At 38.5% G+C, this 14252-nt stretch overlaps 2 protein-coding genes and 1 pseudogene across 2 annotated transcripts; 2 read left to right on the top strand and 1 right to left on the bottom strand.

Annotated features, from left to right (window-relative positions):
- The first annotated feature begins 2395 nt into the window (after positions 1 to 2395).
- On the top strand, positions 2396 to 4067 carry LOC131329481 (probable glutathione S-transferase). The gene is made up of 2 exons (XM_058362616.1): positions 2396 to 2803; positions 3445 to 4067. The coding sequence occupies exons 1-2, from the start codon at positions 2489 to 2491 to the stop codon at positions 3787 to 3789; spliced, it is 660 nt and encodes a 219-aa protein (XP_058218599.1). The 5' UTR covers positions 2396 to 2488; the 3' UTR covers positions 3790 to 4067.
- A 3835-nt stretch (positions 4068 to 7902) lies between these two features.
- Positions 7903 to 8253, top strand: LOC131328696 (uncharacterized). Its single transcript, XM_058361606.1, has one exon. The coding sequence runs from the start codon at positions 7903 to 7905 to the stop codon at positions 8251 to 8253; it is 351 nt and encodes a 116-aa protein (XP_058217589.1).
- A 3628-nt stretch (positions 8254 to 11881) lies between these two features.
- LOC131328695 (uncharacterized) lies at positions 11882 to 13166 on the bottom strand (annotated as a pseudogene).
- Positions 13167 to 14252: the final 1086 nt, after the last annotated feature.

Raw genomic sequence — 14252 nt, 5'->3', positions numbered from 1 at the left:
ATTTTCGACATGTAATTACCGAAATATAATCTTGTTTTCAACAGCAATTTACCGAAATGTTATTTATGATTTTCAACAATCATTTACCGAAATTTAATGGGTTACGGGAGTAAATAGAGGGCTGCGAATAGCGGCGCCCTAAAGAAAACGGAAAATTAAACTTACTTCCCTTTGAGGTTTCTGACAAGTACAATAACCTCCGCTCTGATTTTAGAAATTACTCTCACCTCCCTGACTTAACAAACTAATATACACATATCTCCCTTGCTGTTGTTAAAATAAGACTAATGGTGTTAACTTTGATGAGAAGAAGACCAAAATACCTCAACACATGTAGATTGTATTGCATTCAGCTATGCATTTAGGAAGTCCCCCATCGGTGGGAAAAATAAAATGGTGGTAGTATATGTTAAGGAAATAAAATCCCACATTGCTTGGGAGTGAAATGAGTGATCATTTAATAACATCTGGGACCTCTTCACTCATTGCCAATTGGTTTTGAGATGGACATAAAGTTTCCACATGGTATCAGAGCGGGGCCCGTTCCACCCCACATTTTAAAAATTAACAATCCACACCCCACGATGACAAACCAGCAAAAAGGCTGCACGATGATAGGACCCAAAAGTGGCCACACGTGACAGACCTCAAATGCGGCTGCACGTGAGGGGGGATGTTAAGGAAATAGAATCTCACATTGCTTGGGAGTGGAATGGGTGATCACTTAATAACATCTGGGACTTCTTCATTCATTGCCAATTGATTTTGAGATGGACATAAAATTTCCACAGTATATAACGAATCGTGAACAACTAATATCTAATTCGAGATTAATCTTTTGAGTCACGTGGTTGGACTGAGAATTAGCAGGTCAACTGGCGCGGATCGTTACTGATGGTACGAGAGCTTAGTTGTTGTACAATGGTGATGCTGGTTTCTGTCATTTTAGAAGCAAGTTATACTTGTAAACTGAGAATTGCAGACACCAATATTAGGCTCTTTAAATTTGCTTGTTCTTATTAGCAAGTTGTGCATGGGTTTGCTTCTAGTTGTGCCTTGATCCCTATCTATGTTGTGATTGTGTTTTTCTTTGCTGAAATGCTACTGGTACATACAATCTGTGCACAGATTGTGCACAGATTTTGTGTGGGGCCCATCATGGGTTCCACACAAATGATCCGAGCCGTTTATTAAATGTAAAACATTTTTTCAAGGGTTTCTATAAAAAATCAGCTCAATCCAATACCTATAGGTGCTTGATCTAATCATCTAACTTTTCATTATCCGGAAATCTGAATGAAAATTTAGATAATTGGATCGAGTACTTATAGGTATTAGATTGAGCTGATTTTTTACGAAGACTCTTGAAAAAATATTTTACATTTAATGAACGGCTCGGATCATTTGTGTGAGACTCGTGGTGGGCTCCACCACAAAATCTGTGCACAGATTGTCTGTACCAGTAGCATGGTTCTTTTCTTTGTGCTCTCTCAAGCTTATAGCTACTAAATTGGCCCGCGATGCCTAATCTAGACTTATTGATTTGATGACTGAACCGTGAAATGTAAGTACATTGCCCCAGTTATATTTATCTGCATATGGGGCGCGACAGCACATGCAGAACAAGCAATTCAGGAGATTGTCTTATAATTGGTCTGATCGAAAAAGAGAACTCTCGGGCTCGTGTAGTAAACGAGTCGAGTTCATGACTCTAATGTGCTCTCTCAAGCTTATAGCTACTAAATTGGCCCGCGATGCCTAATCTAGACTTATTGATTTGATGACTGAACCGTGAAATGTAAGTACATTGCCCCGGTTATATTTATCTGCATATGGGGCGCGACAGCACATGCAGGACAAGCAATTCAGGAGACTGTCTTATAATTGGTCTGATCGAAAAAGAGAACTCTCGGGCTCGTGTAGTAAACGAGTCGAGTTCATGACTCTAATGTTTGTCTCGGCTTGAAAAATCTTGGCTCGTTTGCATAGACTCAGTTCGTTAAGAGAGCTCGAGTTTTAATCTCGTATAGTAAACGAGCCGAGCCGGGTCAAGCACCCGGCTCGTTTGCTCCCCTGCGCGCGGGGTAACGTCAGGAGAGGTAGGTGTAATTCATCCTATATATTTATTCAACAACCGCACTTTTTCTTAATTTTGTAGTGAACTGCTATAACTTTGCAAGACGGAGATGTCGTTACGGAGATTGATTTAACACAAAGATGGAAACTTACTAGTTACTAACCCAAATACCGTTTCCGCCAAGTTATATGACGCATTCAGCGACACTGTTCTCAGGTTTGATTCAAGACCAAGCAAATGTCAAAGGTCCATGCTCGGAAAATAATGGTCAAATATGACTCCTAGTCTCCTAGAAATACTCACCACAAACGAACACCCAAAACACATCTTCCCAGTCTTCTTCTTCTTCTTCTTCTTTTGCTTCTTCTTCTGCTTCAATCTTTTATCTAGTTCTTTGAGTTTTTCGCACCAATGGCGGACGAAGTGATTCTATTGGGGTTCTGGAGCAGCCCTTTTGTGATGAGGGTGAAAATAGCTTTGGCTGAAAAAGGGGTAGAGTGTGAGTCTAGAGAAGAGAACCTGAGGGACAAGAGTCCTCTGTTACTGGAAATGAACCCTGTTAAGAAGCAAATCCCAGTTTTGATACACAACGGAAAGCCCGTATGCGAGTCAATGATTATTGTTCAGTACATTGATGAAGTGTGGAAGGACAAATCTGCTCTATTGCCGTCTGATCCTTACAAGCGAGCGCAAGCCAGGTTCTGGTCTGATTTCGTGGACAACAAGGTGAGTGCTCTAACTCTTCCATGTGTACTTCAATACAGTTATGCAACACTACTAGTATGGCTCATGATATCAAAATTTTTCTAACTGTTTCATCATTTTAGATGGATTTTATTATGTACAAGATTTTCCTTAATTTTAAAATCATTTTACTATGATCGGGATTCAGGATCATGTGCGCTCTACTATGGTCAAGGGCAGACACAAAATTTTTGAGCAATAGCCATCTATGGCAGATTAAAAGCTCTATTATGGGGTCAAGCTGAAAAATATGGATTGCAAAATATGACATTCCATAATGAGAAATCAAAAAATTGGGGTTAACTGGCCTCACTTGTCTTTTAGTGGCTTCGACTGCGGCCCATTCATTTTAGTATGGGGTTGTGTAAATCCATTGGGAACAAGGAAGATGGACGAACGCTGGGCACATTTCTGGACTTCTGAAAACTTGAACACCTATACCTATGTCTCATAAGTCACAATTTTGAAACTTCATTGCAAAATCATTTTGAATGTTTTCTTCTTCCTTTCGTAGAATGTGGTACCCCCTTCACATATGGCAATTCTGCATCAAGTATACATTTTCCAAGTAAAATTTTCGTCGTTACTCTTACCCACCTTCGTGCTTGATATGTAATCTACAGATATATAGCCTTGGGAAACAACTATGGTTATCAACAGGTGAAGACCAAGAAGCTGCCAAGAGTGAGCTCATAGAATGCTTCAAGCTATTGGAAGGGGAGTTGGGAGACAAGCCATACTTTGGGGGTGAGACTTTTGGCCTAGTAGATGTGTCACTAATCCCATTCTCCTGTTGGTTCTATGGGTATGAGCAGTGGGGAAAAATTAGCATGGAGAAAGAGTGCCCGAAACTAGTTGATTGGGCTCATAGGTGCATGAAAAAAGAGAGTGTGTCAAAGTCTATCCCTGATCAGCACAAGGTTTATGACTTCCTCACTGAGATAAGGATGAAGATTGGTTCTAAGTAGAACCCTGGGAGTAAGTATGATGCCGAATAAAGGGAGAAGAAAGCTTATACTTTCTATGATAGAAAGTGTATGACATTGTTCTATCAGCCCATTTTGTATGTTTTGGCCCCTTTTTTTGGATTTTCCTCCCCTTCAAATTTGCTCTTGTCCTCTTTTACCTTTATGTTTTTCTTTATGTTGTGTTCGTCAAGGGGAATGTTTTCTTCTTGTTACACTCAATGTTTTCTTCTAGTGTATTTTTGCTCAATATATATCTCATATGAAGGATTAGCCACTGCGATCAGCCTGACTTGACTGTTTTACATTATTAATGGAGTTCACACATTTTTTATTTTGATTGAACCATCTTAGGAAATTTTGTGATGTATTTGAAGAAGTTGGACATGATCAAATTGACAAGTTATCTGGTGTGCAATAATGCAAGTTTTTCATTGTTCTGGTTGTGGAAAAAAGAAAGAGATCAGGGGAAAAAGATTATGAAAAAGAATTACAGATGAAGTTAGTTGTGTTATTATTATAAGGATAGGAATGAGAAGATACTACTACAAATAAATGAATCTGAACCATTGATTTTTAAATTTCAGATGATTTTGGGTACCTAGGACTCCTCAATGGTACTTATTACAAACTTAAGAAAGAGAAGGAGAGGAACAAAGACAAAACAAAGTAAAGAGAACTATGGACAAAAGTCCTAAATTTATTTTTATTTTCCTTATTCTTTCAAAGTTGAAACATTTCTTTCTTCTTAAATTCCAATAAAACTCTACACTTATTTGATCCTCTAAATAAGCAATGATAGTGGAAACTTTATATCCAATTCAAAATTAATTGGCAATGAGTAGGGAAGTCTATCACATGTAGCCTTTTTTTTGGGTCTATCATCGTATAACTTTTTGCATCTCATTAGAAGGTTAGAAGTTCGAGTCTCTACACTTGCATATGTGTATTCTTTCCTTAAAAGGATTTTTCCTTTTTTAGTTGTTTTTTTTTTCATATGACGAGTTTATTTCTGGTATTTGGGATTGGCTATCTCGTGAATTCTAACAATTGATTTAATGTTTCGGATTTATATTATGTACTTCATACTTGATGTAACATGATCTCTTTTATCAATTGAAAATTTTTCAAAAAAAATAAAAAATTACTAAAACTTCTATGCCTAATTTTGAACATACTACTTTTTAGGGTAAATTATAGTTGACCCCCTCCAACTATGCCTCGAAGACACTTAACCCCCTCTAACTATTTTTTTTTTTGGCACTTAGCCCCCTTTAATTAATGAAAACTCTTAATCCGGGTAACTTCCGTAACGGAGAGGCCTTAAGTTACCATTTTGCCCCTAATAAAAACACTCATTTGTAGTATATCTTTTCTTGGTTCTTAAAAACCCTTTCAATATATCCGTCTCAGTAAACACGACCGAGATCTCCCTCTTTCCGCCCCTCCTCCCTCGGCAAACCTCCCCACCGGGTAATCTCCATATGGTTAGCTCGACCTCTATCATTATTAAAACCCCTAATCCATGTTCGTAAACATGGTTCCGCTGCTGCTGGCGGGATCAGAGCAGGAGGGCCCGATCATTTACATGGCGGCGACGAGTAAGGGACAGGGGCAATCCGATGGCGCGGCGATGACCGCCTACATGAATCCACTGTCGTAGTGCACCTGTGGCACCAGTACGACGAACCTGCTGCACCTGTGGCACCAGCACGACGAACCTGCTGCACTAGCAGGACGTCGTCGACTCCATCTTCTCCGCTTGACCACGCCGAATCTGAACTATTCCCGATCGAATTTTACCAGACGGATCTGTGTAGAGAGAGAGAGAGAGTGTGTGTGTGTGTGTGTGTGTGTGTGTGTGTGTGTGGGTGCTTGTTTTTCTAGAGAGAAAGGGGGGTTGGGTATGGCTATGACGGAGGGTGCGTCAGATGAGGGTCCGGTAAGAGTGGGTCTTGATGAGAACTTGGGTCAGATGTGGTTCCGACGAGGGAATTGCGATGAGCTAGACGACGGTGGGTCAGTTCGTCGGAGTAGGAGATGGAGTGCTTTTGGTAAGGTATAAGAGCATCCCCAATGGGGATGTATTTTAGAAGAGGTTGTATAGTTATTTTAGACGTAAAAAGTGGTTAAAAGTTGGTTAGATGTAAAATAGAACCTATGCCTTTCCAATGGTGAGATGTAAAAAAAAGATGGATAGTTAACTAACTTTCCATCCTCCTTAATTTTTCTCAACTTTCTTAATCCTAATTTAAGTACTACTTCCGTTGAAAAATAATTTTGGTATTCGGTAATCGAGAACTTTTTAAAAAAAAAATTTCGAAAAAAAAAAATTACTTTCGTCCCATATTTTTGTTTTTACTTATCATCCACTTCAGTTACACAATTTACTTCATCCATTTACTCCCATCAATTCTCAACCACGTCATTTAATTGATCCATTTACTCCCCACTCTCAACTGCACCATTTACTATAGTCATTTACTCATATCTACTCTCAACTACATCATGTACTCTCATCTACTCTCACCTACATCATTTACTCTCATCTACTCTCACCTACACTATTTATTTCAGTCATTTACTCTTATCTACTCTCAACTACATCATTTACTTACCATCTATATATATTATCCTCCCCATTATTCATTCTCATACTCAAATCTATATACAGTCTCCTCTTTTCAAAAAAATCATCATGAGTAGTTTAACTCACAGAATATTACTGGGAGAATTTGACGGATCTTCCTCCAATGATGATGAGATTGCAATGGCGCAATTGATCATGGCCAGGCAATACCAAAAATTTCAAAGAAGACTCCAACAAGGAGGTCATGTTGGTTCTACAAGTGGTCGAGCCTGGATCTCCCGTGACAGAGTTGCTGCCGACCAACGACTCAATGCTGATTACTTTTGTGAGTATCTGCTCTATGACGAAAAGTTGTTTCAGCAACGTTTTCGAATGAATCGACCCTTATTTCACAAGATCTTGGGCAAACTTCAACAACATGACGACGTTCGTCCAAAGGAATGATGCGACAGGAGCTGCAGGTCTTTCTGGTATCCAAAAGATGACAGCAGCTCTGAGGATGATGGCATATGGGACGCCTGCTGATAGTCTTGAATCTTAATGAGTATCTCAAGATTAGGGAAGTACAGCAGTTGACTCTTCAAAGCTTCTGTAGAGGCGTTATCTCTATTTTTGAAGCAGAATACCTGAGAAAACCAAATGATCCAGATACTGCAAGGCTCCTACATGTGGGCAATCAACGTGGTTTTCCTGGAATGCTAGGCAGCTTAGATTGTATGCATTGGCAGTGGGACAAATGTCCAACTGCGCTTACCATGGCTTCTTCAGTGGCTGGAGCGGAAAACCCACTATCGTACTTGAAGCAGTTGCATCGTATGATTTGTGGATTTAGCATGCTTTCTTTGGCATGCCTGGGTCATTCAACGATATCAATGTGCTTGATCAATCTCATCTCTTTGATGATCTCAGTGCCGGTCGTTCCCCTCCAGCCCATTTTGTTGTTAACGGGAGTCAGTACAACATGGGGTACTACCTTGCTGATGGTATATATCTATCCAAAATGGGCGACTCTCGTCTAGGCCTGTCAATGGGCCGGATCCGATAAGACACAATTCGATCCAGATCCGATAAAACTCAAATCCGATAGTGGTAATCCTGATCCGAATCCGAATCCGATCCGGAAACTTTTTTTACTTCAAAAATTTTAGCAAAAAAAAAATATTTTTTTCAAAAAAATACAATTTTTTTTTTAAAAAAAAAATTATTTTCCGAAAAAAAATTTAAAAAAGAAAATAAAAATAAAAATACAACTTCTTAAACATTTTTTTTTTCAAAATAAAAATTTTACTATTTTAAAAAAAAAATTTAAAAAAAGAAGAAGTTCGGATTCGGATTGATAACGGATTTAATCCGATCCGATCCGGATCCGTATTGAATTACCGGATTCGGATTATCGGATCGATGTTATCGGATTCGGATCCGGATCCGGATTGGATTTTTTGGATCGGATCCGGTCCATTGACATGCCTACTTTCGTCCAAACCATTTCTCAACCACAAGGAAGAAAGAAGCAACACTTTGCGAGGATGCAGGAGGCATGTCGCAAAGATGTTGAAAGGGCATTTGGCGTACTCCAAGCACGCTGGGCAATTGTGAGAGGACCGGTCCGATTCTGGAATGAGGAGGATCTAGGCTGCATCATGAAAACATGTGTCATTTTGCATAACATGATAATTGAAGACCAACGTGATCACGATGCTAGTGATGAAATTACTGAACTTCTTTCTTCCAACCCAATTCAAGTATCAAGAGATATCACTCCTGCATTGGTTGATTTCTTTAAAAATAACCGCAGGATTCGATCAAATGAGGCACATCATTCGCTCCGCAATGATCTTATTGAACACCTATGGGCCCGTAATGGAGATGAAGAATGAGGTTCCCGTGTCTTGTATTTCATTTTCGAGTCTTGTATTTCATTTTTTGAGTCTTGTATTTCATTTTCGAATCTTGTATTACATTATCGAGTCTTGTACTTCATTATCGAGTCTTGTACTTCATTAGCTAAATAAAACGCATTTTATTATCGAATAGTACTCAACGATTACATCAAAGTCAAGATTATTACATATGACAATAAAAAATTATTACAATCAATAATCTGAAAAACCAGGAAAATAACCGTTCGAACTTGAGCTAGCCGTCCATTTAGCCAAGATTTCACCCTTGCGATACTGGTAATAAGCCTTCATTTGGGGGTCTTGAACCAAATCTAAGTCCATTTGCATAATCCTATCTTCCATCTCTTTTTCCTTCATTGCTGCCTTCCTCTCCTCAAGTGCCACCTTTCTCTCATCATTTGCAGTAGTCCTTTCCAAAGCCGCAACTCTTCTTGCTTCCATTTCAACTCTCCTACTTTTCTTGTTAGATGTAGTTTGGTTGAATTTTTCTATCAAATTTATCCATTCACGTTCCTCATTTTTTGTTTTTTTTTTGTTTTCAATAATTTTGCCTTTGATGCTTTACATCCAGGCGGCCTCTTTCTTGGAGACTGAACACTACCTCCACTCGTAGGATTGTTATCTTTTAATGTAGTCGCTGTGTTTGAAACTTGAGAGAAATCAAGAGACTCTAAGTTTTGATTTTGAGAGAAATCAGGAGATAGAGGGACCGAACTCGTATCCATTTGTGAAGATCTTGGGTCAGACCGGGGTGGGGTTAAATCCGCCCACTTCATACTGTGTTCTAATATTGCCCAGCAACAATCCAAATTGGCGAAAGGTTTATTTTCATCTTTGTAATGTCTCTTCGCTAGATCAATCTATACACATGATAACAAAATTATTTAATTAATTATCAAAATAATAATATTAACAAAATTCTTATGAAAACATTAACTTGATAGAAGCAAAATAATACCTCATTTTGTTATGAAAATAAATTCTTATGAAAACAAAGTAATAATATTAAAAAAATAATAATACCTCATTTTGTTCTGTCATGCCACTTTGATGTTGCCTTTGAATTTGCCTTAAAATTCCACGATATTTATTGCAAGCCTGCTGGATGACTTGCCATCGAGACTTGATAGAAGCATCCGAACATACATCGCCTCCTGTGAATTTGGTGTATTTTTTTTTAACCCGATCCCATAATTTAGATCATGCTTGGTTGGTACCGACAATCGAGTCTTGACTAACACATAAGTAAGCATTACAAATTGTTTCATCTTGATCGGAGGTGAACGATTTTCCTCTCGCACTACGACTTCCATCTGCCATAATTGATATTTTATTTTTTTTGGAGGGTGTTTGTGGAGAATGGAAGAATTTTTTGTAGTGAAAATCATGTTAAAAACACCCATTTATAGGTAAGGGAAAAAAAAGCCCGTTGCTGAATTGGTCCGTTGATAAAACTGGGTTGTATACTTATAATAGAACCTGGATGCAAAAAAAACCCCTCCAGGATGTAAAATAGCATAAATCTGGATGTAAAATGACATAGATAGAAAGGGAGATGTATATTTCTATCCCTTTTTGGCTACAGCTATAAATTACAGGTCATCAAACATCATCAAATCCAACTGCAATACCAGAAAAATGGACGAACGGAATTACTTGTATTCGCTGGATAGTTGGCCGGAATTTGTTCCTCGTCGCCGGTTTCTGCAAATATTTGCCGGAGTGGCCAAAAAATGCCGGAATCAAGTGTGTGTGTGTGTGAGAGAGAGAGAGAGGTGAGAGAGGGAAAGAGAGGGATCTTGTCGATGAGAGACAGAGATATCATCGGGAACAGTCGGTGATCATCAACATAGGGGAGTTAGGGTTTCATCTCGGTATTCAACGGGAACAGTCGGTAAGAGACAGAGATATCAACACGAGAGAGAGAGAGGGGGGAGGGAGGTTTCATCTCCTTTGGTTCAAAGAGAGAGAGAGGGGGGTGGGTTTCCACCGACTGGTTCCGTAGAGAGAGAAAGAGAGAAAGAGAGAGAGAGAGAGAGAGTAAAGTTGAGACAGAGAGAGAGTAAAGTTGAGAGGGTATGTTCATTTCAGCTGACCGTTGATCAATCAGCCAACGGATCTTTTGACCGTTGATCAACGGATCAATTCAGCAACGGGCTTTTTTTTCCCTTACCTATACATGGGTGTTTTTAACATGATTTTCACTACAAAAAATTCTTCCATTCTCCACAAACACCCTCCAAAAAAAATAAAATATCAATTATGGCAGATGGAAGTCGTAGTGCAAGAGGAAAATCGTTCACCTCCGATCAAGATGAAGCAATTTGTAATGCTTACTTATGCGTTAGTCAAGACCCGATTGTCGGTACCAACCAAGCACGATCTAAATTATGGGATCGGGTTGCAAAAAAATACATCGAATTCACAGGAGGCGATGTACGTTCAGATGCTTCTATCAAGTCTCGATGGCAAGTCATCCAGCAGGCTTGCAATAAATATCGTGAAATTTTAAGGCAAATTCAAAGGCAACATTAAAGTGGAATGACATAACAAAATGAGGTTTTTTTTTTTTTTAATATTATTATTTTGTTTTCGTAAAAATTTATTTTCATAACAAAATGAGGTATTATTTTGCTTCTATCAAGTTAATGTTTTCATAAGAATTTTGTTAATATTATTATTTTGATAATTAATTAAATAATTTTGTTATCATGTGTATAGATTAATCTAGCGAAGAGACATTACAAAGATAAGAATAAACCTTTCACCAATTTGGATTGTTGCTGGGCAATATTAGAACACAGTATGAAGTGGGCGGATTTAACTCTACCCCGATCTGACCCAAGATCTTCACAAATTGATACGAGTTCGGTCCCTCTATCTCCTGATTTCTCTCAAAATCAAAACTTAGAGTCTCCTGATTTCTCTCAAGTTCCAAACATAGCGACTACATTGGAAGATAGCAATCCTACGAGTGGAGGTAGTGTTCAGTCTCCAAGAAAGAGGCCTCCTGGATGTAAAGCATCAAAGGCAAAATTGTTGAAAACCAAAAAAACAGAAAATGAGGAACGTGAATGGATAAATTTGATGGAAAAATTCAACCAAACTACATCTGACAAGAAAGGTAAGAGAGCTGAAATGGAAGCAAGAAGAGTCGCGGCTTTGGAAATGACTACTGCAAATGATGAGAGAAGAGTGGCACTTGAGGAAAGGAAGGCAGCAATGAAGGAAAAAGAGATGGAAGATAGGATTATGCAAATGGACTTGGATTTGGTTCAAGACCCCCAAATGAAGGCTTATTACCAATATCGCAAGGGTGAAATCTTGGCTAAATGGACGGCTAGCTCAAGTTCGAACGGTTATTTTTCTGATTTTCCAGATTATAGATTGTAATAATTTTTTATTGTCATATGTAATAGTCTTTAGTAATTATGTAATAATCTTGACTTTGATGTAATCGTTGAGTACTATTTGATAATAAAATGCATTTTATTTAGCTAATGAAGTACAAGACTCGATAATGAAATACAAAACTCGAAAATGAAATACAAGACTCAAAAAATGAAATACAAGACTCGAAAATGAAATACAAGACACGGGAACCTCATTCTTCATCTGCATTACGGGCCCATAGGTGTTCAATAAGATCATTGCGGAGCGAATGATGTGCCTCATTTGATCGAATCCTGCGGTTATTTTTAAAGAAATCAACCAATGCAGGAGTGATATCTCTCGATACTTGAATTGGGTTGGAAGAAAGAAGTTTAGTAATTTCATCACTAGCATCGTGATCACGTTGGTTTTCAATTATCATGTTATGCAAAATGACACATGTTTTCATGATGCAGTCTAGATCCTCCTCATTCCAGAATCGCACCGGTCCTCTCACAATTGCCCAGCGTGCTTGGAGTACGCCAAATGCCCTTTCAACATTTTTGCAACATGCCTCCTGCATCCTCGCAAAGTGTTGCTTCTTTCTTCCTTGTGGTTGAGATATGGTTTGGACGAGAGTCGCCCATTTTGGATAGATACCATCAGCAAGGTAGTACCCCATGTCGTACTGACTCCCGTTAACAATAAAATGGGCTGGAGGGGCACGACCAGCACTGAGATCATCAAAGAGATGAGATTGATCAAGCACGTTGATATCGTTGAATGACCCAGGCATGCCAAATCCACAAATCATACGATGCAACTGCTTCAAGTACGATAGTGGGTTTTCCGCTGCAGCCACTGAAGAAGCCATGGTATGCAGTTGGACATTTGTCCCACTGCCAATGCATACAATCTAAGCTGCCTAGCATTCCAGGAAAACCACGTTGATTGCCCACATGTAGGAGCCTTGCAGTATCTGCTTCATTTGGTTTTCTCAGGTATTCTGCTTCAAAAATAGAGATAACGCCTCTACAGAAGCTTTGAAGAGAGTCAACTGCTGTACTTCCCCCAATCTTGAGATACTCATCAAGACTATCAGCAGGCGTCCCGTATGCCATCATCCTCAGAGCTGCTGTCATCTTTTGGATACCAAAAAGACCTGCAGCTCCTGTCGCATCATTCCTTTGGACGAACGTCACGTCATGTTGTTGAAGTTTGCCCAAGATCTTGTGAAATAAGGGTCGACTCATTCGAAAACGTTGCTGAAACAACTTTTCGTCATAGAGCGAATACTCATAAAAGTAATCAGCATTGAGTCGTTGGTTGGCAGCAACTCTGTAAAGGGGGATCCAGGCTCGACCACTTGTAGAACCAACATGACCTCCTTGTTGGCGTCTTCTTTAAAATTTTAGGTATTGCCTGGCCATGATCAATTGCGCCATTGCAATCTCATCATCATTGGAGGAAGATCCGTCAAATTCTCCTAGTAATATTCTGTGGGTTAAACTGCTCATGATGATTTTTTTGGAAAGATGCGACTGTATATAGATTTGAGTGTGAGAATGAATAATGGGGAGGATAGTATATATAGATGATAAGTAAATGGTGTAGTTGAGAGTAGATAAGAGTAAATGACTGAAGTAAATAGTGTAGGTGATAGTAGATGAGAGGAAATGACGTAGGTGAGAGTAGATGAGAGTAAATGATGTAGTTGAGAGTAGATATGAGTAAATGGTTATAGTAAATGGTGCAGTTGAGAGTGGGGAGTAAATAGATCAATTAAATGACGTGGTTGAGAATTGATGGGAGTAAATGGATGAAGTAAATTGTGTAACTGAAGTGGATGATAAGTAAAAACAAAAATATGGGACGGAAGTACTCCCTCCGTTCCAATTTACTTGTCCCAGTTCTATTCTAACTGGATTAAAAAACTAGTTATATCTTTAAATTGGTAATGAATTTTATATCCAATATGGATCTTGTTTGATAGATCTCGATTTGTTCTATAATACAATATTTTCAAAATCACCTAAAACATTATAAATTACAAGATATAATCAATTGAAAAGTGGCACGAACTCCAATAAGTGACAACTAAATTGGGACGGAGGGAGTATGTTTTTTTTCTGAATTTTTTTTTTTAAAGTTCTCGATTATCGGATACCAAAATTATTTTTCAACGGAAGTAGTACTTAAATTAGGATTAAAAAAGTTGAGAAAAATTAAGGAGGATGAAAAGTTAGTTAATTATCCATCTTTTTTTTACATCTCACCATTGGAAAGGCATAGGTTCTATTTTACATCTAACCAACTTTTAACCATTTTTTACATCTAAAATAACTATACAACCTTTTCTAAAATACATTCCCATTGGGGATGCTCTATGAGGAGAGAGAGAGAGAGTCAAACTTGTATCTTTTGTGTCTCTGTTTTTTCTATAAGAGTATTTTTTTTGGGTTTTTTGCTCATGAAAATAGGTCCAATTTTGTTTGGCCCAAAAAGACTAGTGCTTGTGTGTGAGTGCTGCGAAGGTAGAAACAGAGAAGAAGTGGTGCACTATGGGTTGGTGCTCTCAGTGGAGAAGAGGAAACCGTGTGTGC

This window comes from Rhododendron vialii, chromosome 6a (genome assembly GCF_030253575.1).
Source record: "Rhododendron vialii isolate Sample 1 chromosome 6a, ASM3025357v1".
Taxonomy (NCBI): domain Eukaryota; kingdom Viridiplantae; phylum Streptophyta; class Magnoliopsida; order Ericales; family Ericaceae; genus Rhododendron; species Rhododendron vialii.
The sequence above is the reverse complement of the archived record's forward strand: the minus strand, read 5'-3'. Positions and strand labels throughout refer to the sequence as shown.